This window comes from Hyperolius riggenbachi, chromosome 3 (genome assembly GCF_040937935.1).
Source record: "Hyperolius riggenbachi isolate aHypRig1 chromosome 3, aHypRig1.pri, whole genome shotgun sequence".
In the NCBI taxonomy this organism is placed as follows: domain Eukaryota; kingdom Metazoa; phylum Chordata; class Amphibia; order Anura; family Hyperoliidae; genus Hyperolius; species Hyperolius riggenbachi.
The window spans coordinates 316,447,350-316,469,707 of NC_090648.1; the positions used below are offsets into that span (position 1 = coordinate 316,447,350).

The 22,358-nt window shown below is 45.0% G+C and overlaps 1 protein-coding gene across 1 annotated transcript in view; it reads right to left on the minus strand.

Moving 5' to 3' along the window:
- The window catches only part of GNS (glucosamine (N-acetyl)-6-sulfatase), a 49,582-nt gene extending 42,997 nt beyond the window's left edge, over window positions 1-6,585 (minus strand). The window contains exons 1-2 of the mRNA XM_068276749.1: window positions 6,313-6,585; window positions 2,510-2,569 (exon numbers count right to left, since the gene is read on the minus strand). Coding sequence (XP_068132850.1) covers window positions 2,510-2,569; window positions 6,313-6,456 — 204 coding nt within the window. The 5' untranslated portion in view covers window positions 6,457-6,585. The remainder of the gene's footprint in view (window positions 1-2,509; window positions 2,570-6,312) is intronic.
- Window positions 6,586-22,358: the final 15,773 nt, after the last annotated feature.

Sequence of the window (22,358 nt, forward strand, 5' to 3'; positions counted from 1 at the left end):
ATCAAATTTCGGGAATGCTTGTCCTCCACCAACACCCACTGGTGTCACCCTGTGTGCACAATGCTAAGTGATAGGTAGATTTCAGGCTCACCAGATGGGATGGCTGATTGAACTACAAATCAGCAAAATAGGCTTAAATGTATCCTAAGACTCCTCCGACCATTGGTCTGGTTTCCGCTTGTTCCTCAGAGAAAGAAATTATGATAGAACATAGCGTGAACCTGCATAGATCTTAACAATTCCTCTTTTACCACAGATGTGCAAAAGTGTGTGCACTCCCGCAACCAGCGCTGTGCATGTCATGCAGTCAACCGTGTGTTGTCATTGTTGCCACCGCCACCCCCTTCAACCAACCAGCGGTGCGTAAGCGAGGAAGAGAACAGAAACACCAGGGCGAAGAATCTCCACCCTGGTGTTTGTCTGTTCTCTTCCTCGCTTATGTACCTCTGGTTGGTTGAAGCCTCTGGGTGGTGGCAACAACAATAAAGTGAGGTCACGCCTGGAAGGAAGACGAAAAGGCTGTAGAAGAAACTGCTCAGAGGGGAAGGATGTGAGAAACCGTCTATGTAGCACCGCAAATACACCGATCTTGATATCGTTTTGGTGTGGGAGCTTAAGGTGCTTCGTGGCTATTATTTAGCTGAATTCAGTTTAAAGTATTTTGATTCGGTGAGCCTGTATTTATACTATTATTGTGGTGGAAATCACATAGTGGAATGCAGAGGACTGGGCTGCATGACATGCACAGTGCTGGTTGCGGGAGTGCACACACTTTTGCACATCTGTGGTAAAAGAGGAATTGTTAAGATCTATGCAGGTTCACGCTATGTTCTATCATAATTTCTTTCTCTGAGGAACAAGCGGAAACAGGACCAATGATTGGAGGAGTCTAATGGCCCATACTCACGAGGGACTTTTGTCGCCTCAACACGCGGCGCGCGCGTGTTGCGGCGACAGGTCGCCCGTAAGTATGGGCCGTTGCACGCGCGCGCACCCCGAACTGTCGCCCGTCGCTCATGTCGCCATGCGATTGTAAGTTTCAACCGCATGGCGACAGTCGCCGCCGCACCTCCGCCGCAACTGTCGCTAGTCCGCGTGAGTACGCGGACTAGCGACAGCAACCTCCATTAAAGTATATGGAGCTTCCGGCGGAGGGAGGAGGAACGTCGGCGACAGCTTCCGCCCCGCCGCTGGTCCCTCTTCCGCGTGTGTACGCGGAGGGACCTGGCGAGGAGCTGTCGCCGGCCTGTCGCCCACACGCTCACGTGTGCTGGCGACAGGCAACATTTGCAGCCCGTGAGTACGGGCCATTAGGATACATTTAAGCCTATTTTGCTGATTTGTAGTTCAATCAGCCATCCCATCTGGTGAGCCTGAAATCTACCTATCACTTAGCATTGTGCACACAGGGTGACACCAGTGGGTGTTGGTGGAGGACAAGCATTCCTGATATTTGATTACGCTATGTCTGGTCTCTTGTTTTCCTCGAGTGTTCTCTTAGGAGGAAGTAAGATAACAAGAGTGAATATCATCTGAAAATCTGAAAAGCGTATTCTGCTGATCTGTAATAGTCAGCCATTGTAACGCCGGTGAGAGGGTAGATTATAATTGTTTGACTGGATTTTGATTGCTACAGACAGTGGAACTGATATCAAACTTTGTGACTGTGGGCTAGGGAGCGCTGTACGGACATTTGGTGTCTGTGTTCTAAGGGAGTTGGTACCTCCATTCTGTATAGCGATCTGCCTGGCAGTCTTTTGAGAAATTAACATAGGGTGGAGGAGCGCCCATACCACTTTCAATATATAAAATGAGCCATAAACTACCTTTCTCCTATGTTGCTGTCACTTACAGCAGGTAATAGAAACTTGAACCGACAGGTTTTGGGCTAGTCCACCTCTTCATGGGGGATTCCGAGCATGGCCTTTATTCTTTATTAAGGTACTCTCTGAAAAAGATTTATACAAAGATGCTGGCCAGCCTCCCCGCTCACCATACACTTTTTGGGGGGCAGTTGGGTGGAGCAACGGCCACTCAGTAAGCGCTTTTGAAGATAACAAAAAACCTAAAAAACCCCATGAGGAGATGGGCCAGTCTAAAACCTGTCAATTCTGTCAGATTTCTATTACCTACTGTAAGTGACAGCAACATGGGAGAAAAGTAATTTATGTCTCATTTTACTCTGGAAGAAATGTACTTTGTATTTGTGTTTATATATATTTAAAAATGTTATGATTTTAGGTCTGGGATTAACACAGCTCAAAGAAAGCAACAGAAATCATCCAATACATAGGAAAGCAGCATTCATTTTTACAGTGGCCTTGCAAGAATTCATTCTGCAACTGAATCATATGGTTAAGTCTGTGTGATGTCTGAATTTAATTGCACAAGACATTTTTTTCTTGTCCTTTTTTCAACTGAATAAAGCCTAGTACCTCAGGATAGCATAACATGTAAATAAAAGAACCCACACTAAGCCATATAAAACTGACATTTTTGAAGTACTTACCGCATTTGTAAAAGCAAAACCTTGATCTCCAATCAGCGCTTTAGTCTTCTTCAACGGAGTCTACAAAATAAATAAAAAATGCGTAAAACTGAGCAATCATGAACCATTGTTCTAGCACTACAGTATTAATTGGTAGCTGGTATCAGTAATCAATGACATTTTCCCATCAGATCAATGGCTCAAATCGATCATTTCCAACAGGTCCTTTCTGATTTCTGATTGTTGCCAGGAAATTGCAGGGTGTGTACCAGGCATTACACAATATACACAGGGGTTGCAAGTGTGCAAAGTTTTTAAGATCATTTTACAGAGTATGCTGCTTAGATTTAAAAGCTGAGCTCTAAAACCTTTCTCCCAACGTGTTTCCTCTCTAATTGATGTTATTTTTTATTGGATTTTTTTTTAAAGCACCAACATATTACACACAGTTCTGTACAATAAATAAGGTTACACAAAATAATAATAGGGGTGACAGACAACACAATACAGGTAATATGCAGTAAGACACACAAGATCATAGACTGGAGTAGGCCAAGTTAGTTAAGTTCACATGTTCACTGCGCAGAACATTTGACCAGAGAGGATCAATCATTGCCACACACTGCACATCAATTTCTAATAGATTTCAGCATGAAGTCTATTACAACATCAATTACCTCCATTCCCCTGGGTGCCCCCTGCTAATACTGCTCTCTCCAGGGCCCTATGCAGAGTATAGAATCCAGGGCTCTAATTGAGTGTTTCTGTACACAATAGTTTCAGCTTGGCCTCCCTTTTCTATATCTATATATCAACTATTCAGTATAAGGAGGATTTGTGGCTTCAGGAGGCAAGTATCTATTTTTGTATACTGTTTCCCATCTGCTTTAACAGAACTCTTTTGTTGCCCCAACTATGGTTGCTGAACACCACATCCTTGTTGCAGGAGGTCATGCTCTGCTACAATACAATTGAAAAATAGTTTTTAGAGAAGCTCTGTGGGAAATCTCTGAAAGCCACTTCTCTTAATAATTTGCCTGAACCTTGAGCTTCTTCCATGAAAATGTAACAGCTCAGCACCTCAGCATGTGGCAACACTGTGCAACTAAACAGAAGGAATCTGGATAGCAGGCCTAGAGAACAGTGTATTTGCAGGCAGCTACAGCCAGGAATGGCCGAATCTCAGAACAATAAACAGGGCTTATAACAGGACTTCTGAAATAGTCCAAAGGCACTTCGATCAAAAGTATCGATTGGAAAGGATGAAAAACTGAAAACAATTGGGGACGGGGCAAGAGCACTGGCAGATTGATGGCCTATAGCTTTGCACTGCATCCAACAGTACAACTCATCAATTTTCAATAGATTCCCTGCTGGAATCGATTGGAATGTGCTGTGTATGGTAGGAATCGATTCCTTCTGAATCAATTGTTTTCAGAAAGGAATTGATTGTTTTGGAACATTGGGTGGAAATATATAAGTGTATGGCCAGCTTAACAAATAAGTGTCAGTAATCCTGGGGTATGTTTGGCGGTTGTCCAATCAAGCAGGATCATGCACCCAATGCAGCTCAGGATGCTGGCAGGTTTAGCGGCTATGTAACACTCAAATGACCGTGGTAAAGCAACACACAGCCGACACATTAGCCTCTAGTGCCAGCAACTCCATTCTGTTGTTTATTAGTTCTGGTGTTTGATGTTTTACACATTTAAGCCGACAACTGAAGACCAAATCAATGGTTTGTGATCGAGTCAGCCAACTGTCCCATGTCTAAAGGAATCTGCTATTATCTGTTGCTATCGAAACTCTGGTGACCAGAAGCAGGCTACAGAGAAATTCCTGCCCACTTGCTTTGTTCCCCTCTTTACTGAGGGGTCTCTGGCTTCTCCCCTTCTCTCTATAGAGCAGTGCATTAGGATCAACCAACATTGCAGGTAATACTGACTGCCAGTAAACAGAGGGGTAATGCGGATTCAGACTTGTTTTGCCCTACAATGAACACCAACTCCCCTGGACTAAACCACAACATTGCACGGTGCTAGTCTAGTTTAGGGCACCCAGCAGAGAACCTCAAAGAAAACAGTTATCCTTTTAAAGCACCTGGCGTTGCGATTGGCTGAACAGTGTGGGCATAGTTTACTACAACCTATCTAAAGCCAAGCAGTTTGAGAAGGTGTTGTCCACACAATCACATTAACAGAATTTCCCATAATACCCAACAGATGATTAATGTTTACTTTCTGCATCCGATAGGTCATTACATTTCAGGTTCCAGGGTAATTCCACTCTCTGTAGATAAAAACACATTGCTGTAATCTCAAAATCTCTGCTCATCCCTACCAGACCAGCAAACTGTTAGCCCAAACCATCACACTGCAACTGTCTCATCTGATGAACACTTAAGCCCAATCTATACGATACGATTCTTTGTGTGATTCGATTGCGATTCTATTTAATCCGACATGTCCGATCTGGGATTCAATTCAATTTGCCATAGAACATTTGCCAAAGAATCGTATCGTGTATATGGGGCTTAAGGCCTAGAACCCACTAGCAGCACTTCCCTAAGCCTTTTGTAAGCGCTTATGATGAAAAGCTCTTGCTAATGTAATGCTATGGGTTTGCTCCCACTTGAGGGGCATTACATTAGCAAGACTTTTACAAATAAGCGCTTAGAAAAGCGATGCTAGTGGGTCCCAGGCCTAAAGGTGCCCATACATCAGACGACATATGGGCAGATCGACCAAGAGACAGATCTCTCTATGATCGTAGAGAAATCTGTTGCCTGCCCATACACCACAGGAGGAATATTCCCAATCAATTGTAGCATGAGGACAGCGCTGGGGGTTCCGTCGTGTTTGTCTGTTGTCCAGATAATCAGCCTGAAATAGGTAGCATTATCCATCAGGCACACTCTTGTCAGCACAGGTTTTCATCCGATCAGAATATAATAATTTAATCACATGGTCAAATCGGCCACAAGTCGCTTGATGTATGGCCACCTTAACGTTATGCCTGGTACACATGATGCAATTTCCTTACAGATTGACAGGTCGAATCGATAATTTGCAGCACGTCTGATTTGCTCCTAATCAAGTACGGGATCAATTTTGCGCAGTACGGATTTGAAAATCAACCCCGGTCTCAAAAAGGAGCAGATCCGATATGCTGGAAATTAATGATTCAAACTATCAGTCTAATGGGAAAAAGCAGTGTGTGTACCTAATGCTGGGTACACACGTTGCGTTTTCCCGCTCGATCGATCATTTCGGACATGTTCAATCGGGTTCGCAACCATCGATTTTGCATACTTCACATGAGAAAATCGACGGCTGTATCGATCGAGACCGGAACGAACATGTCGGAAATAGTCGATCGAGCGGGAAATTGCGTCGTGTGTACCAGCATAACTATGTGGAGGCCTTTATAATCTCCCCTGCTGCCAAGGTCTTCCCAGCTGTCACAACACCTCAAAAAGTGACTTTTCAAATCACCTTCTTCTAAAAATATATTTAAAAAACACTGTACTGACAAACTAAACTGCATCCTCAAAGCTGTGTTGAAACTGCCCAACTAAGTAATATTACACATGCAAAATGGCAAACTACTAGTCTAGAAGTCCCCCCAACCCCCTTGCCCCAAGTAAAGAAGATTCCACAGAAATGCGTTTGCTTCATTTGCGGGAAAATACAAATACGAGCAATTTGTAAACAAGGATAATAACTGCAAGGAAGTGAAACCAACACAAATATGAAACAAATAAAAGGGACTGGATACAATGTTGCAGAGATGCAGACTCTGCGGGTATCCCAGTAAGTATTTACCATGCCGCCCATGGAGACATCCTGGTCATCTGTCAAGATCAGCACTACGTTCGGTCTCCGGGATTTCCCCTCCGCGATGGCCACGCACAGGTAGGCTGCTCCCAGCAGACGGAGCCATACGCCCAGCGATCCCGGGGGTATCATCCTCTCCGGCCGCAGCTGCTTGTACTTGAAGAAAATCTTGCGTATTTATTTCATGTTTTCAAAAAGCTTACACATGCAGGAACACCAAAGAGGAAGTGCAAAGATGCTGGTCAGCTGCTCTATTACGGACTGTCACATGTCTGAAAACAACAGGAAAGGAGGAGGCGGAGGAGGAGAGAAACAAGATCAGGGAACAGACAGCCGCCACCAGGGGGCGTGCCTCTCACCTATCTGTATTGTAAAGTAGCCTGCTGTCTGTACTAAACCTACCTAGACACACTACAACATATGGCATGGTAGAATGAGCATTCGTCCGTATTTTGAACTAGCTACATCCTGATGACATTGATTAGCCAAAGCATTTACCTGCCTCATACTGGGTAGTGGGTAGGTCCTTCTTGTGCTGGTAGAATGGCTCTGACGTTTTGAGGCGCTTGGGGTACATTGACGTTGCATCCTGGTGTGGTGCAATGGTCTCAATTCACTAAGCTTAACTCCTGTCTTTAATAACTCTTCTGAGCTGTTTTACAGTTATCACCATGGTGATATAATTGTGATAATTGTAAAACAGCTCAGAAGAGTTATTAAAGACAGGAGTTAAGCTTAGTGAATTGAGACCATGTGGCAAATGCTAGTCGATATTTTCCATTGATATCTGGCGGATTAAATCATTTGATAGAATCTGCTAGAAAGAGAAAATAGATGGGGAGACTCGGCAGGCAGTGCGCACAGATTTTCAACCGATTTCATGCTGAAAAAAGTGAAAATCTGTATACAGTATGTGGAGGGATTCGATCAGATAGATCCCTCTTTGATAAGATAACTGTATATACTCGCATATAAGCTGACCCACATATAAGCCGAGGTACCCAATTTTCCCTCAGAAACCAGGAAAAAGTAATTGACTACTACTAGTGTATAATCCTCCTCCCCAGAAAAGCCCTCTCCACAGTTGCCTGATGTGCCCCTAGTACAAGTCAGCCCCCTCCACATAGCCAGATGTTCCCCAAGGATTTTACAGCTGTGTCTCAAGATGCCACTAGATGGCGTCATAGATATAAGACAGCGTGATTGCCACATAGGAATAATCCCCCATTCATTGCACCGCTGACATGTTGCATGCTCTGCTCCACAAGCCAGGGGACACAGGTAGTTTTGAGCAGCGCACTCTGCACACCTTGTTGCACAGGCACAGCAGGGAGCCAGCTGGCAAGAGCAGGATCACTGGTGCACGATCTTTACGCTCCTCTGCCAGTAACAAAACCTGCTCCATCATCCGTTCTGTGCCACTGACTCGCATATAAGCCGAAGGGTTAACTTTTCAGCACATTTTGTGCCGAAAAATTAGGCTTATACGCAAGTATATAAGGTATCTGCAAGGAGTTTATCTGTTGGCCACATCGACCAGTGCATGGCCACCTTAATTTCATTGCAACACAGTGCAATATAGGTTAGGCTCACACTGGGGCATTGTGTACCCTGTAAAAACAGGAACAAAATCAAAGGGGGGGGGGGGGGAGTCCTTTGGTGACAAAGTATGCTTCAGTGCAACTGTCAACACGCCTTAGCAGGTACTGCACAGCCTGCCTTGCATTAAGCTGACAGATTCCACTGTGCCACACTGATAACGTACTAATGTGAATATACAATTACAATAGAATTGTATCGCATCTGCTTTGTGATTATGTTGTCTGAAGCAGCACACGCAACGTGTTAATATGAACTTGGCTTACTCTACGAGACCTCAGAGCGCATTTTCAAATTTGTGGCAAATGGAATGCGGCTTGAAACCCAACCCCAAATCTAGTAGCTACTGACTTGATTCACGCAGGCAGTGGTCTCACTTGCGGGAATAGCTTGCATTTTGCTGCAATGTGAAAATGCACATGAAGTATCTTTATGGGCCTACTGTGATTCCTGGAAACATCTGCAAATAAGCAATGCAATTTTTGTAACAATCTTTTATTGCAAAAGAGCAGAGTAAAAGTACAAATTCATACAAAAAAGATCTGAAAAAAGTAAATAGAGGTTTCACAACGTGCAAGGTACAAAATAAACATAACAGCATACCTCCGAGGGGGTAAATAGATGTGTATTTCATCATGTGTGTCACTTCCAGAACTACCAGACATGACCATAGTAACATTATAAGACAGCAATCAGACAGATCTTAAAGAGACACTTAAGCCTATTAAAAAAGTCAGTTTTACACACCTGGGGCTGTCCTGTGCCCTCGCAGTCACAATCGAATCCTCCTGTCCCCCGCCGCCAGCTACTTTCACTTCGCCAACAGGCCTGGCCACGCGTAACTTTCTACTCGTTCCTGTCCGCAATAGCGTCCTGCGCAGGGCACTATTGTGGACGGGAACACGTAGAAGGAGACGCGTGGGCCAGGCCTGCGCAGGCACAGTAAGCCAGTCGGCCGAAAATGAAGGTAGCTGGCGGCGGGGGACAGGAGAATCAGATTGTGACTGCGAGGGCACGGGACAGCTGCAGGGGGCTGGTAGAAGCCCCAGGTGAGTAAAACTGATTTTTTTTATAGGCTTAAGGATCCCTTTAAGGACATATTAATACTCAGGCAAAAGGTTGATTACTGTAAGTACAATTCCTACCTAATGCTCAGACTGATGAGTGGCAAAAGGTGACAAGACCGCCAGAGAACACGTTGGATTGACACCATCAAAGCCGATACGTAAGTGCTAACCCTACGGAGGCCTAGATAACCCAGGATATTCAGTATATAGTGTTGAGAGCATCCTTATCCTTTGCCTGAAGTCTCCACTCCCAAATCCTAATCCCATAAGGAGATCATGCACATCTATTTATTACCAGCGGTTGGCAGGGGTGGGGAGGACAAGTGACCAAGCCTCAGGGGAAGGAGTGCATGCCTACGACATAAGAGGTTTATAGACATTACTGTCTTTCAAGTCAAACCACAAGACCTATGTAATAACATGTTTATCCATTTTGTCCTTCAGAAAGATACGTTCCTCAATCAATGTCAGATATGACCTGAACTCATGCCTGAAGTCGCATTCAGACCACTGAGGGTGGTCTGAATGCATAAGACAGCTGAATACTTCCTGTTCACAGGCTACTCATGTGATGATAGCCCTATTAAATCCAGTCACCTCTATTTAATTCTCACTGAAATGTGCATCTTGCTCTCCCCCATGTCTTTCTCACCCTCCCTGTTATATCCTCTCTCCCCTTTACCCCGTCACGCCTCCAAAGTGCAATATGTCTGTGCATTAATATCAGTATGGCCCTGCAAAATAGAATACTGTATTGCAATCCTGTTTCTGTGTTGCCTCCCATTACCTCTGTACTGCGTGTGTCTCTCTCTGTCTCCTCCATTCCTGTCTCTCATTTTTCCTTTTTCTTCTCTCTCTCTTTCCCCCACTCTCTTCGTCCCCATAGACACACTGACCCTCACTCATGTCTCTTCCCCTTTCCTGCCTTTCACTTTCCTCTCTCTACCTTTCCCCCACTCTCATCTCTCTCTTTCTCTCACTCTCTTGTCTATGTCTCAACTAGTGTTGGGCGAACAGTGTTCGCCACTGTTCGGGTTCTGCAGAACATCACCCTGTTCGGGGGATATCCGAGTTCGGCCGAACACCTGATGGTGTTCGGCCAAACCGTTCGGCCATATGGCCGAACTAAGAGCGCATGGCCGAACGTTCCCAGAACATTCGGCTAGCGCTGTGATTGGCCGAACGGGTCACGTGGTTCGGACCCGAACGCGCTCTGATTGGCCGAACGGGTCACGTGGTTCGGGTAAATAAATACCCGATCCACGTCATTTCTCCGCCATTTGTCTGTAGGTTTAGCTTTGGGTAGGCAGGCAGGGTAGTTCTCTCTCCAGCCAGGCTAGCCAGGGTCCCCCCAGTCATTGTGTCGCTGCTGGGAACAGTAGTACACCGCTCACCCACACTATATAGCATTGTGTTTACTGCCACTCTGTGTCTCTGCTGGGAACAGTAGTACACCGCTCACCCGCCACTGTATAGCATTGTGCTCTGTGTCGCTGCTGGGAATAGTAGTACACCGCTCACCCACCACTGTATAGCATTGTGCTCTGTGTCGCTGCTGGGAACAGTAGTACACTGCTCACCCACCACTGTATAGCATTGTGCTCTGTGTCGCTGCTGGGAACAGTAGTACACCGCTCACCCACCACTGTATAGCATTGTGCTCTGTGTCGCTGCTGGGAACAGTAGTACACCGCTCACCCACCACTGTATAGCATTGTGCTCTGTGTCGCTGCTGGGAACAGTAGTACACCGCTCACCCACCACTGTATAGCATTGTGCTCTGTGTCGCTGCTGGGAACAGTAGTACACCGCTCACCCACACTATATAGCATTGTGTTTACTGCCACTCTGTGTACACCGCTCACCCACCACTGTATAGCATTGTGTTTACTGCCACTCTGTGTCTCTGCTGGGAACAGTAGTACACCGCTCACCCGCCACTGTATAGCATTTCTGTACTGCCACTGTACTGCTGCCAGTCAGCGTGTACTTTAAGGATAAGTAAAATGAAGAAGAAATCCTGTGAAAGAGGGAGGGGCAAGGGAAGAGGTGTTTCCCCTGACGGTTCACGTACAGGCCACAGTGGAGCACCGAAGAATCTCATCTGTATTACATTTATGACTGCATGCCGACAAAAAGCAAATTGCTATCCGCACGCTTCTTGTCCTCATGCAAGGCCTGGGTTGTTGTGTCTCAAAGCGTGGCCTTCTCCTCCTGCGCCGCCCTCCTCCTGTTCCATCACGTGTGCTGCTGCTGGGTTAGCGTTATCGGTCCCTTTTCCTGGAACCTCTCATCTGTATTACATTTATGACTGCATGCCGACAAAAAGCAAATTGCTATCCGCACGCTTCTTGTCCGCATGCAAGGCCTGGGTTGTTGTGTCTCAAAGCGTGGCCTTCTCCTCCTGCGCCGCCCTCCTCCTGTTCCATCACGTGTGCTGCTGCTGGGTTAGCGTTACCGGTCCCTTTTCCTGGAACCTCTCATCTGTATTACATTTATGACTGCATGCCGACAAAAAGCATGTTACCTGTGCAAAGAAAACAGACATTTCCCGCATTTAAAAGACAGTTTTCCCTTTGAAACTTTAAAATCGATTTTCTCAAAAACTATAAGCTTTTTTTGCTAAATTTTTTTTCCTCTTGTACCCACTCCCAAGGTGCACATACCCTGTAAATTTGGGGTATGTAGCATGTAAGGAGGCTTTACAAAGTACGAAAGTTCGGGTCCCCATTGACTTCCATTATGTTCGGAGTTCGGCTCGAACACCCGAACATCGCGGCCATGTTCGGCCTGTTCGGCCCGAACCTGAACATCTAGATGTTCGCCCAACACTAGTCTCAACATCTCTCTCCACCTTCTTCCCAGCTAAAAAAATAAAAAAAGTCTCATTCTAACTACTATTATTTATTAGATAACACTGACATCTGCAGCACATTACAGAGCACATACTCATGTCACTGACTGTCCTCAGAGGAGGTCACAATCTAATACTACCATAGTCGTCTCCTCCTCCTCCTCCTACAATCTAATACCACCATAGTCATACTCTAATGTCTTTTCAGGAATCCCCCCTTGAAAATCCTAGGTTTGCTCCCAGGTGATTTGTATGTTTAAGAGTGATGCATCATGGCAAACTACAGTTACTCAGTTAAAGCTGAATTATCGCGATTCACAAATAGCTTTTTTTTTAAAAAGGAAACATTCCAACTATACTGATTTACAAAGGTATTTCCAGCATAGAAATAAACTGAAGTCAAGGGCATAAAGAGAAATCCATTTAGATTGGCTGGGACAAATGTAGACAGGGCCACATGAAAATAATACGTTTCTGTGCTTCCAGTTGTTTGGTTCAGCTTACTAGATGATTCAGCCATGGTTTAAATTCAAACTAACCAGTTTATTTTGCTTAGCAGTATCCAGAATTTCTGTGGGCTGAACTGAGAGTTTATGCAGAGCTAATCAAATTTGGAAAGCTAACAATTACCTGACAGGTATAATAACTTTCCAAATTTGATCAGCCCTGTACAATGTTCCTGCTCTACCCACAGAAATTCTGGTGCCAGCAGACCAAAAATTCACTCAATGTTGTAATTAAAGCTCAGGCCTACAACTTACAACTCACATTAACCGCTTCCAGACCTTGGTGATTGAAATCTATGCCCTGATTGGGAGCTTGTGACCCTGCCAGTGTTTAGATTTCAATCATCCCCACTGTGCACACCACTTGCTTTTGCCATTCCTACTGCTGTACCTGCTGTCTCTGCTGTCACGCTGATAGTAGAGCCTCTGTATATTGGACAATTGCTGTGAGCCAATCACAGCACTTAAAAGGGCACAGACGTCTCTGGTCCTAATGTGGACAGAACCTCCTGGGCCGTAGGCCACCCCCTTTATGCTTATAAGCAGAGAGAAAAACCGATGCTGAAATAAAAATAATGTAAGGGTCTCTGCTAAAGGAACACAGTGCAAATTCACTGCAGACATGATATGTAAATACACTGTGCTGTCACTGCATTCATACCACACTTGTAAGGCTGAGTTCCCACTTGAGCTGTCCATTTATGATAATATGATTTTTTGTATTTTATGCATGTCTATGCGCGTGCGCCTGCTAGCAGTCTATGGGAACATGCAGCCTTTTTGTCCTCCCTACAAGGGGGAGCCATGATGTTACTTATAAGGCATCATGCCCCAAATGAGTGTAACCACAACCCCCCCCCCCCCCCCCCCTCACTATAGCATGTGTAATACCCATCAATATACCTTTGTGTGGCCATAATTTAACTCAAATACCAAGTGAAGCCCTTAATAGCCTCAATGTCTCATGTATTCATGTATCCAAACCACTCCCATACAATAAGGGGAGCCATAACTACCCTTTATAACAAGTGATGCAATAATGCCCTCTATAACAAGTGTGGTCATCATGTTGCCCATAACTAGAGATGGCTCGAACCTCTGATTTTCGGTTTGCGAACCGCCGCAAAAAGTTTGGTTCGCGCAAACTTTTCGAACTGCAATAGACTTCAATGGGGAGGCGAACTTTGAAAATTACAAACATTTATTCTGGCCACCAAAGTGATGGAAAATATGTTTCTGGGTTTTTGCATGTCTGAGTGGGATACACGCTAAAACTCCCGGGGGAAAATCTGGATTTGACGCACAGCAACTTTTTAAGGGCAGAAATCACATTGCATGCTAAATTGCAGGCCTAAAGTGATTTAAAACATCTTGCATGTGTATACATCAATCAGGGAGTGTAATTAGAGTACTGCTTCACACTGACACACCAAACTCACTGTGTAACGTACCGCAAACAGCTGTTTGTGTAGTGACGGCCATGCTGGACTGGTGCGCACCATGGCGAGAGTGCAGGCCTTGGCGGTTTTCAAGCCCATATGGTTGTCGGGCTGTGGTAGCTCAATGATAGACCAACAGTGACTGTCCAGCTGATCGTATTTGGTCTGTCCACAATGAAGCAACGACCTTATTATCTTGGGTCAGGTGTGCCCCCCACCCACTTTCATATAGCCGGCGGTCATTGCTTCATTGTGATACGCAAGCACCTTCACCGCGGTAAGGTGACAATCACGAAGGGGAATTGACACATGTACATGCCTTTTGTTTTGTTGTTGCAGCTGCAGTGCAGCCAGAAAAATTAGGCAGGCAGGTACACGCACCAAAACACCTTCCTCATCGTCTGAATCCTCTTCCCCACACGACTCTTCCTCCTAGGCTAGGAAGAATGCTCTAGGAAGAAAGCATATGGGATCAAGTCGCTGATGGTGCCTTCACTGCGACTCAAATAGCCGCTTGAGCCTGCAGGTATTTCGCATGAGTGTCCTGTACTTTGGCCAGAACATCCCCATCTCTCCAGAGTGTGTCCTTCTACTGTAGTTGTAGAGATACTGGTTGACAGCTTTTTCCTATTGTAGCAGGCGGCTAAACATAAGGTGGGTGGAATACCAGTGAGTCGGACTATCGCAAATCAAGCATCTCACCGGCAAGTTCTTTCTCCGCTGAATATCGGCCAAGCATGCCATGGCCGTGTAAGACCGCCTGAAATGACCACACAACTTCCTGGACTGCTTCAGGACGTCCTGTAAGCCTGGGTACTTACACACAAATCTCTGACTTATTAGATTGAGCACATGGGCCATGCAGGGTACATGTGTCAACTTTCCCAAATTCAAAGCCGAAATGAGATTGCTGCCATTGTCACGCACCACGTTGCCGATCTCCAGTTGGTGCAGGGTCAGCCACTGATCCACCTATTTGTTAAGAGCAGCCAGGAGAGCTGCTCCAGTGTGACTCTCCGCTTTGAGGCAAGACATGTCTAAGATGGCGTGACACCGTCGTACTTAGCATGCAGCATAGGCCCTGGGGAGCTGGGGATGTATAGCTGGAGAGGAGATTGCAGCACCAGTAGAGTTGTACTGCCACTCAGCAAAGGAGGAGGAGGAGGACGACAGCGAAGAGGATGTAGCAGGAGGAGTAGGAGGAGAAGGAGAGGAGGTGGCATGAGGCCTGCCTGGAAGCCGTGGAGGTGTCACAACTAGGTCCGCTGCACAGCCACGTACTCCCTGCTTGCCAGCGGTCACCAGGTTGACCCAATGGGCTGTGTAAGTAATGTACCTGCCCTGACCGTGCTTGGCAGACCAGGCATCCGTAGTCAGATGGACCCTTGACCCAACGCTGTGTACCAGAGATGACGCCACTATCAACTTCATGGTACAGTTTGGGTATCGCCTTTTTAGAGAAATAATTGCAGCCTGTTATCTTCCACTGCGGTGTCCCAGTGGCCACAAATTTACGGAAGGCCTCAGAGTCCACCAGCTGGTATGGTAACAGCTGGCGAGCTAACAGTTCTGAGAAGCTAGCTGTCAGACGCTGGGCAAGGGGGTGACTCAGAGAAATTGTCTTCTTCTGCTCAAAGATTTCCCTCACGGACACCTGGCTGCTGCTGTGGGCAGAGGAACAGGAACCGCTCAAGGTGAGAGGCGGAGTGGAGGAGGGTGGCTGTGATTGTGAAGGTGCAAGGGAGAAAGAGGCTGAAGATGATGCACCTGAAGGAGGAAGAGGAGAAAGAGGGTGGCTTTGCTTTTGTGTGCTGCTTTTCCTCAGGTGGTCTTGCCATTGCAGTTTGTGCCTTTTCTGCATGTGCCTTCGTAAGACAGTTGTCCCTACGCGGGTGTTGGCCTTTTCACGGCTCAATTTTTGGCAGCAGAGAGAACAGATGGCATTGCTCTGATCTGAGACAGACACACGAAAAAATGTCCACACCACTAAACCTTCCTGGGGTGTTGGTACTATGGTGGCGTCAGCAGCTGAAGTTGAAGGGCATGTTGGCTGGCTGTCCATAGGTGGCGATACATGCCGACAGACACTGCAACCAGCTGTTTCTGATGACGAGCTTCCCCTGCTACCATCTGCAAATTGTCTCCTCCTACTCCTCTCTGACTCCCCCTCTGAACTGTCTCCCTGGTCATGATGTCTAGTAGGATCCCACGTGACATCCATGGAAGTATCATCATCATAATCATCATTATAATCATCCTCCACAGCTTCGCTTGTATCAGACACCTCCAAAACTGGACCAACACCAGGTACTTCATCATCCTCCTCACACCTTACGTCCATAGTGACGCCTAACTCAGACATATGAGGTGGTGTAACTTGCTTAGCGCCTTCCTCTTGTTGTAACAATAGTGGCTGTGAATCAGTTAATTCCCCACCAAATAACTCCTGCGAATTGTCAAATGGAACGGATGTGGTGCTAGTAGTAGCGCTGGTGGCTGCGGAAGATGAGGTGTTCTGTGGTAAATAGTCAACTACGTCCTGACAATCTTGTGAGTTGATGGGACGTGCCTTCTTCTAAGCACTATACTTTGGTCCAGGGCCACACAAAATCACATCAGCACGACCTCGAACAGACCTGCCGGGTGGCCTGCCTTTGGGCCTGCCTCTGCCTGTTTTGTCCATATCAGGGGAGGGGGGGGGGGGTAATGAAGTGAAAGGTATGCACTGACTTGACTAATACAATGTGCAGTCACACAGGTGCAGTGAAAGGTATGCAGTGATTGGTATAACAATGCAATGTGCAGCTGTCACACAGGTGCAGTTAACAGATATGCAGTGACTGGTATATTAAACAGCGTGCAGTCACACAGGTACTGTACAATTATGCAATGGCTAGTATTACAAATGTGCCGCTGTCACACTCACAGGTACTGTGAACAGGTACAGTGACTGGTGGTATATAACACTGCGTGCGCTCACGTAGGTAGGTGCACTGAACAGGTAGGTATGCAGTGATGGGTATTACAAATGTGCAGCTGTCACACACACAGGTACCGTGAACAGGTACAGTGACTGGTGGTATATAACACTGCGTGCGCTCACGTAGGTGGGTGCACTGAACAGGTAGGTATGCAGTGATGGGTATTACAAATGTGCAGCTGTCACACACACAGGTAGTCACTGATTGTGCTGGGCCTGGCAGTGGCACAGTAGGAATTACCAAGGGGCCAAGGGCCAGCTAAGACTGACTAACAGGGCTGTATATGCAACACAAGTGTCTGTGGGACACACACAAAAAAAATAGATCACAAGAACAAGAGTAGCTCTCAAAAGAGCTGTTGAGGGTTGCTTTTTAGCAGTATCAGCAAGGAGCAAGCTAACAAGCCTAACACAAGAGCCTAACTAAGCTTTCCCTATGTCTCTCTGAAGACTGCAGCACACCTCTCCCTTCTTTAATTACTGCAGCCACACGAGTGAGTGAAATGGCTGTCGCTGCCTGCTTTTTATAAGGGTGGGGCGGGGGGCTTCAGGAGGGAGTGTAGCCTGATTGGTTACCCTGTGTCTGCTGACTGTGATGAATAGGGTCAAAGTTGACCCTAATGATGTAGTATAGGGGGCGGCTCAAACTCGCATAAAGTTCGCGGTTCAACCCGAACACGAACCACTGAAGTTTGCGCAAATAAGTTTCTCGGTCGAACCGTTCGGGCCATCTCTACCCATAACAAGCATAGCCATAACAAGGGTTGTCATCCTGGAGGTGCCATAGTAAATCGAGCCCAGACTTTGGCAAGTATTAATTTTCTTTTGCCACATCTTGAGGGAGAGGCTACACTTCTGATAATACAATTTTTTGTATTTTGTGTGCGTCTTCACATGTGCCTGCCACCATAGGCTGCCGGCATCTGTTAGCAGTCTATGGAAATCGTACGCACGTCGAGATTTTATGCAGTGGGGACGTTTTTTTAACGTTGCGCCCGAAAAATTGTTGACTTGCACACATCATCCTTAACCAATAACTGGTTAATAGCTTGTATTTTTCAGGGGATTTTAAATGTATTTTATGTTGATATATTCCCTTCCTCTCATACTTCAACTTCCACCATAGGAATAAAAAGCTAGGTATATGTGTCCATATTCTAATATTTCATCTCTAAACGACATTATTTCCTTTGTAAGTAAATAAAACTATATAAATCAGACAAGCTCAGATCAGGATAGTTATCTGAAATACAGAAGAGGGTTAATTTTTTTTTATAGCATTGGGTGTCAGTAAAAGTTCCATACAGGGTCCTATAAAATCTGATCTCAGCACTGGAGTCTGCTGCAGTTCTGTGTTATTCTGATGTTGTAACATAACCACTGTATTTTATGAAATTTATGAAGTAATAATAATAATAATAATATTTTTATAGCGGGTTTCTCCCTGGGGACTCAAAGGGGACTGACTGCATTCTGCAGTCTCGAAGGCTTTAGAAAAGAGGTGGGTTTTTAGCTTTTTTTTAAAGGACAACTGAAGTGAGAAATATATGGAGGCTGCCATATTTATTTCCTTTTATACAATACCAGTTGCCTGGCAGTCCTGTTGATCTATTAGGATGCAATAGTGTCCGAATAATGCTAGAAACAAGCATGCAGCTAATCTTGTCAGATCTGACAATAATGTCAGAAACACCTGATCTGCTGCATGCTTGTTCAGGATTTATGGCTTAATATCAGAGGTAGAGGATTAGCACGGCAACCAGGCAACTGGTATTGATTAAAAGGAAATAAATATGGCAGCCTCCATATTCCTCTTGCTTCAGTTGCCCTTTAAAGCTGTCCAGAGAAGGAGCCTCTGGCACTGTATAGTCCTGACCTGTAATAGGCATGAAGTAGCCTTACTATGGGCATTTCCTCTGCGCCATGCTGTCCCCAGCTGCCACAAATCAAATGTATACATGTTGATGAGGGGAACCTGTACTCTCTCCTCAATACCTGCTATTCACTGGGAATTTCGATTGATATCAATATTAACCCTTAGCATTCTCAAGCATGCCCAGTACAGATGCACTTGTACATGTCTGGAGCGCAGCCACGAGAAGCATATTCAACAAGCTCTTGCCAAATAAATTTAGATAGACTCAGCGCTGGAACAAAGGGCTCCAGAGGGTTCAGAGAAGCCTCTGGACTATCTAGAGGTTCCTTCTACTGAGTGTATCAGGTACACTTTAAGCCCACTCACTGGCTTTTCAGGAATGGAGGGCGGGTACACATGAAAGGAGGTTAGGGCTTATGGTGCTATCTGGTCACCCCCTTACTAAGAAGGTGACCACATAGCCACCCCTACCCAGGTAGGTAGGGGAAGGGGTCATAACATTCTTTTCTTGCTCTGTAATGTTCATGCTTGACTAAAAAATACCCAACAAACTATCTGTTCTCACCGCATATACATTGCCAGCCAAATGGCCCCAAACGGCTGCCTTGGCTGAGTTTCAGCTAGCGTGTGTATGTAGCTTTTGATTGGAAGCTTGTCTAAAGTATTTTAAATCATTGACAGAACAATGAATGAGTGGAAACAGAATGTTTCACAGTTATCATTTAACAAACAATATAATCAAGATCTGCCAATAACCCAAAGTGAAATGTATGAGTCGATGCTTCCAAACTGAAATGTATTGGAGTACCAGTAGACACAGAAAGGGCCTATTTCCACTGGGAGTGTGTAGCCCCACCCTCTGCTAAGAAACACTGTAGTGTTTTTTTTCATGGGGAGGGGTTACATGCCAAAAATCGGCTACAGGAGGGATTTGGGGAGTAAAGACACAGCAGGTTATAACTTGCTATAAGAAGAGGACCCGTTGAATGTATAATATACACTGGAGGTTCGCTTTAAGTTCAAGCTCCTTTTTTATTACTGTATATTATGTGGAATATATAATGATTTGCAATGCCCATGAACCATTTTTGTATTACTCATTTTTAATATCTGACACTGGGTTTCCAAAATGTATCTTTGTATAAATGTCATGCAGTTTAGAAAGGCTGAATTCCTCCTTCTTCCCATCATCACCCACAAGAGGTCTTTATCTCGATAAACAAGCAGTTAAGCTGTCAGTGGAAAAGAGGTCTCTGCTGAAAGATTAACTTTTTTTGGGGGGGGGGGGGGGGGGGGAGGGACACATTAGGAACGTGGGGGTCCACATAGATTTACAGCAGATCGATTCTCCCTAGCAATTAGGAGGATTCTCATTGGTTCATGGGGGACCAATGAAAATCATCCCTGTTGCTAGGGAGAGTTGTAAACCAATGGGGAGCCATGTGCCCCCCTCTGATCTGTTTACCAGCTTCAGGGTCAAGTGGAGGAGTCCGCAGCAACAGAATATGCATGGCGGCAGATGGAGACGGGTGAAGTGGAAGGAGCGGATTCCAAATAGATGGTGCCGGCATGCAACGGAGTGTAGCAGAGTGGATGTGCTTTTACTGTATCGTTTTGCATCTGCTCCATGTGGGAACTGAGCCAAAGTCCTTCACATGGGATTTGCAGGTTATGCTTTTCAATGGGAAATCAAAAACACATGCGATTGACATGTAAAGCTTTTCTATGGAAAATCTAAAACAAATGTAATTGCCATGCATTTTTGATGTGTTTTTACAAAAAAAAAAACTAAAATTAAAATATGTTTTGATAATATATTATATCATTTGTTGATCTTGCATATTTATTAAAACCGCAAAATTGAAACACACACAAAATGCAAAATGTGAACGTAGGGAAAACTACAGAACATGGCGGAAAACTCACCACAAAGACGAGTGTGCTCCCAGCCTAATGCTAGGCACACACAATTTCCCATCCAATCGATCCTTTATCTATCAGAAACAGATCAGACAGATTCCCATCAATTGGACCAGACTGTATCATGTGTTCCCAGCAGACTTTTGAGAACTAGAGAACAATGGAGAACCTGGATAATCCTGTGAGTCTTGCCTGGATTTTTAATGAACTTGTCTTCTGTTAGTTTACAACTCTTCCCTGAAGCACAGCAGAACAAATCAAGCTTTGCTAAAAGGTTGGTGAAATAACAGAGGAGAGATTGAAATCGAGTGAACACACCTGCAGTGAGAATGTGTGTGATAAACACAGGGTGTGCTAGACTAGGAAGTTCTCATGGCAGGTGTGTACAGGTGAATATAATTGCACCACCATTATTTAACTGAAGCAATCTTTCCTGTGGTCTGTTATGACCCAGACAAGTACTGTACTTTAAACCTTTTATTTAAGCCAGGCCTGTATTGCTGTATCACATAACTTCTGATTAACAAGCGAGAAGAGAGAAATAATTATTTATGTATGACGTATTAACTGAACTTTTTGGCTTTAAAGAGAACCTGAGGTGAGGATATGGGGGCAGATGGTACACATAGCCATGTGCATAAAAGGAGGCTGAACTGGGGTTTAAAAGCCTTAAAGTGGACCCAAACTAAAAATACAAGATTTCAGAAATAAAATCTATTTTCTAAATTATAATAATAAATAGCAGCCTTTTTTAGCTGCATGATGACAAATATAAAATATTTTACATTTATTGGAGAACCGCCCCCCCCCCCTTCCTTTCATATTGCCGACTGGTGGAGTAGATGGTGTCCAGCAAAGGAGGAATTGCTAATGGCTGCCCCCTGTATAACCCTAGTTATGCAAAGAGGAGGGTGAAAAGCATGCACTGAAATGCTCATAGACTTGAAGGAGTGTTTATTTATATTTGTATGTGTCAGAGTGGTGCAACTAAATATTTTGAATTAAAAAAATTTTTTGGTTTGGGTCCGCTTTAAGCTAGGTACACACATGAGATAAAAGCCTTTGGAAAATGAAAGATCTAAGGCCAATTTTACCACCTCCATGTAGTATGAGAGCATACCTACACAGTCTATTCTCAAGCAGAGTAAACCCATCAGATAAAAATCTTTACAAACTGAGGAATTAATCTGTCACATAGGTTTTTCAGGGAGGTTTGAAAGACTGATCTTTCTAAACATGTTGTAAACATGCAAAAGATCAGTTCCTGCAAAATGCTTTCACGGTCTATTTACTTTCTTCTTTTTCACGCATGTCTGTGCACACAAAAGTTAAGAAATATCTGGAGATCTCATGCATACTTTTTTAAGCTAAGTACCCACGTCACAATTTTACTAACGATTTTCCCGCCGACCAACGTTTTGAGTGTGGAGCGGTCTTTTCCCGCGATTTCACAATGTGGGTACAGGCGCATGACCAGGCGAACGTCGTTTAGCGTCACGTATACCATCAGGGTACATCGGATCGTTAAGTTCCCCGATGACTCCTGCGCAAAGTACTGCGATCGCTTTAACCACTTGAGGACCACAGTCTTTCTACCCCTTAAGGACCGGCCACTTTTTTTCCATTCAGACCACTGCAGCTTTCACGGTTTATTGCTCGCTCATACAACCTACCACCTAAATGAATTTTGGCTCCTTTTCTTGTCACTAATAAAGCTTTCTTTTGGTGCTATTTGATTGCTCCTGCGATTTTTACTTTTTATTATATTCATCAAAAAAGACATGAATTTTGGC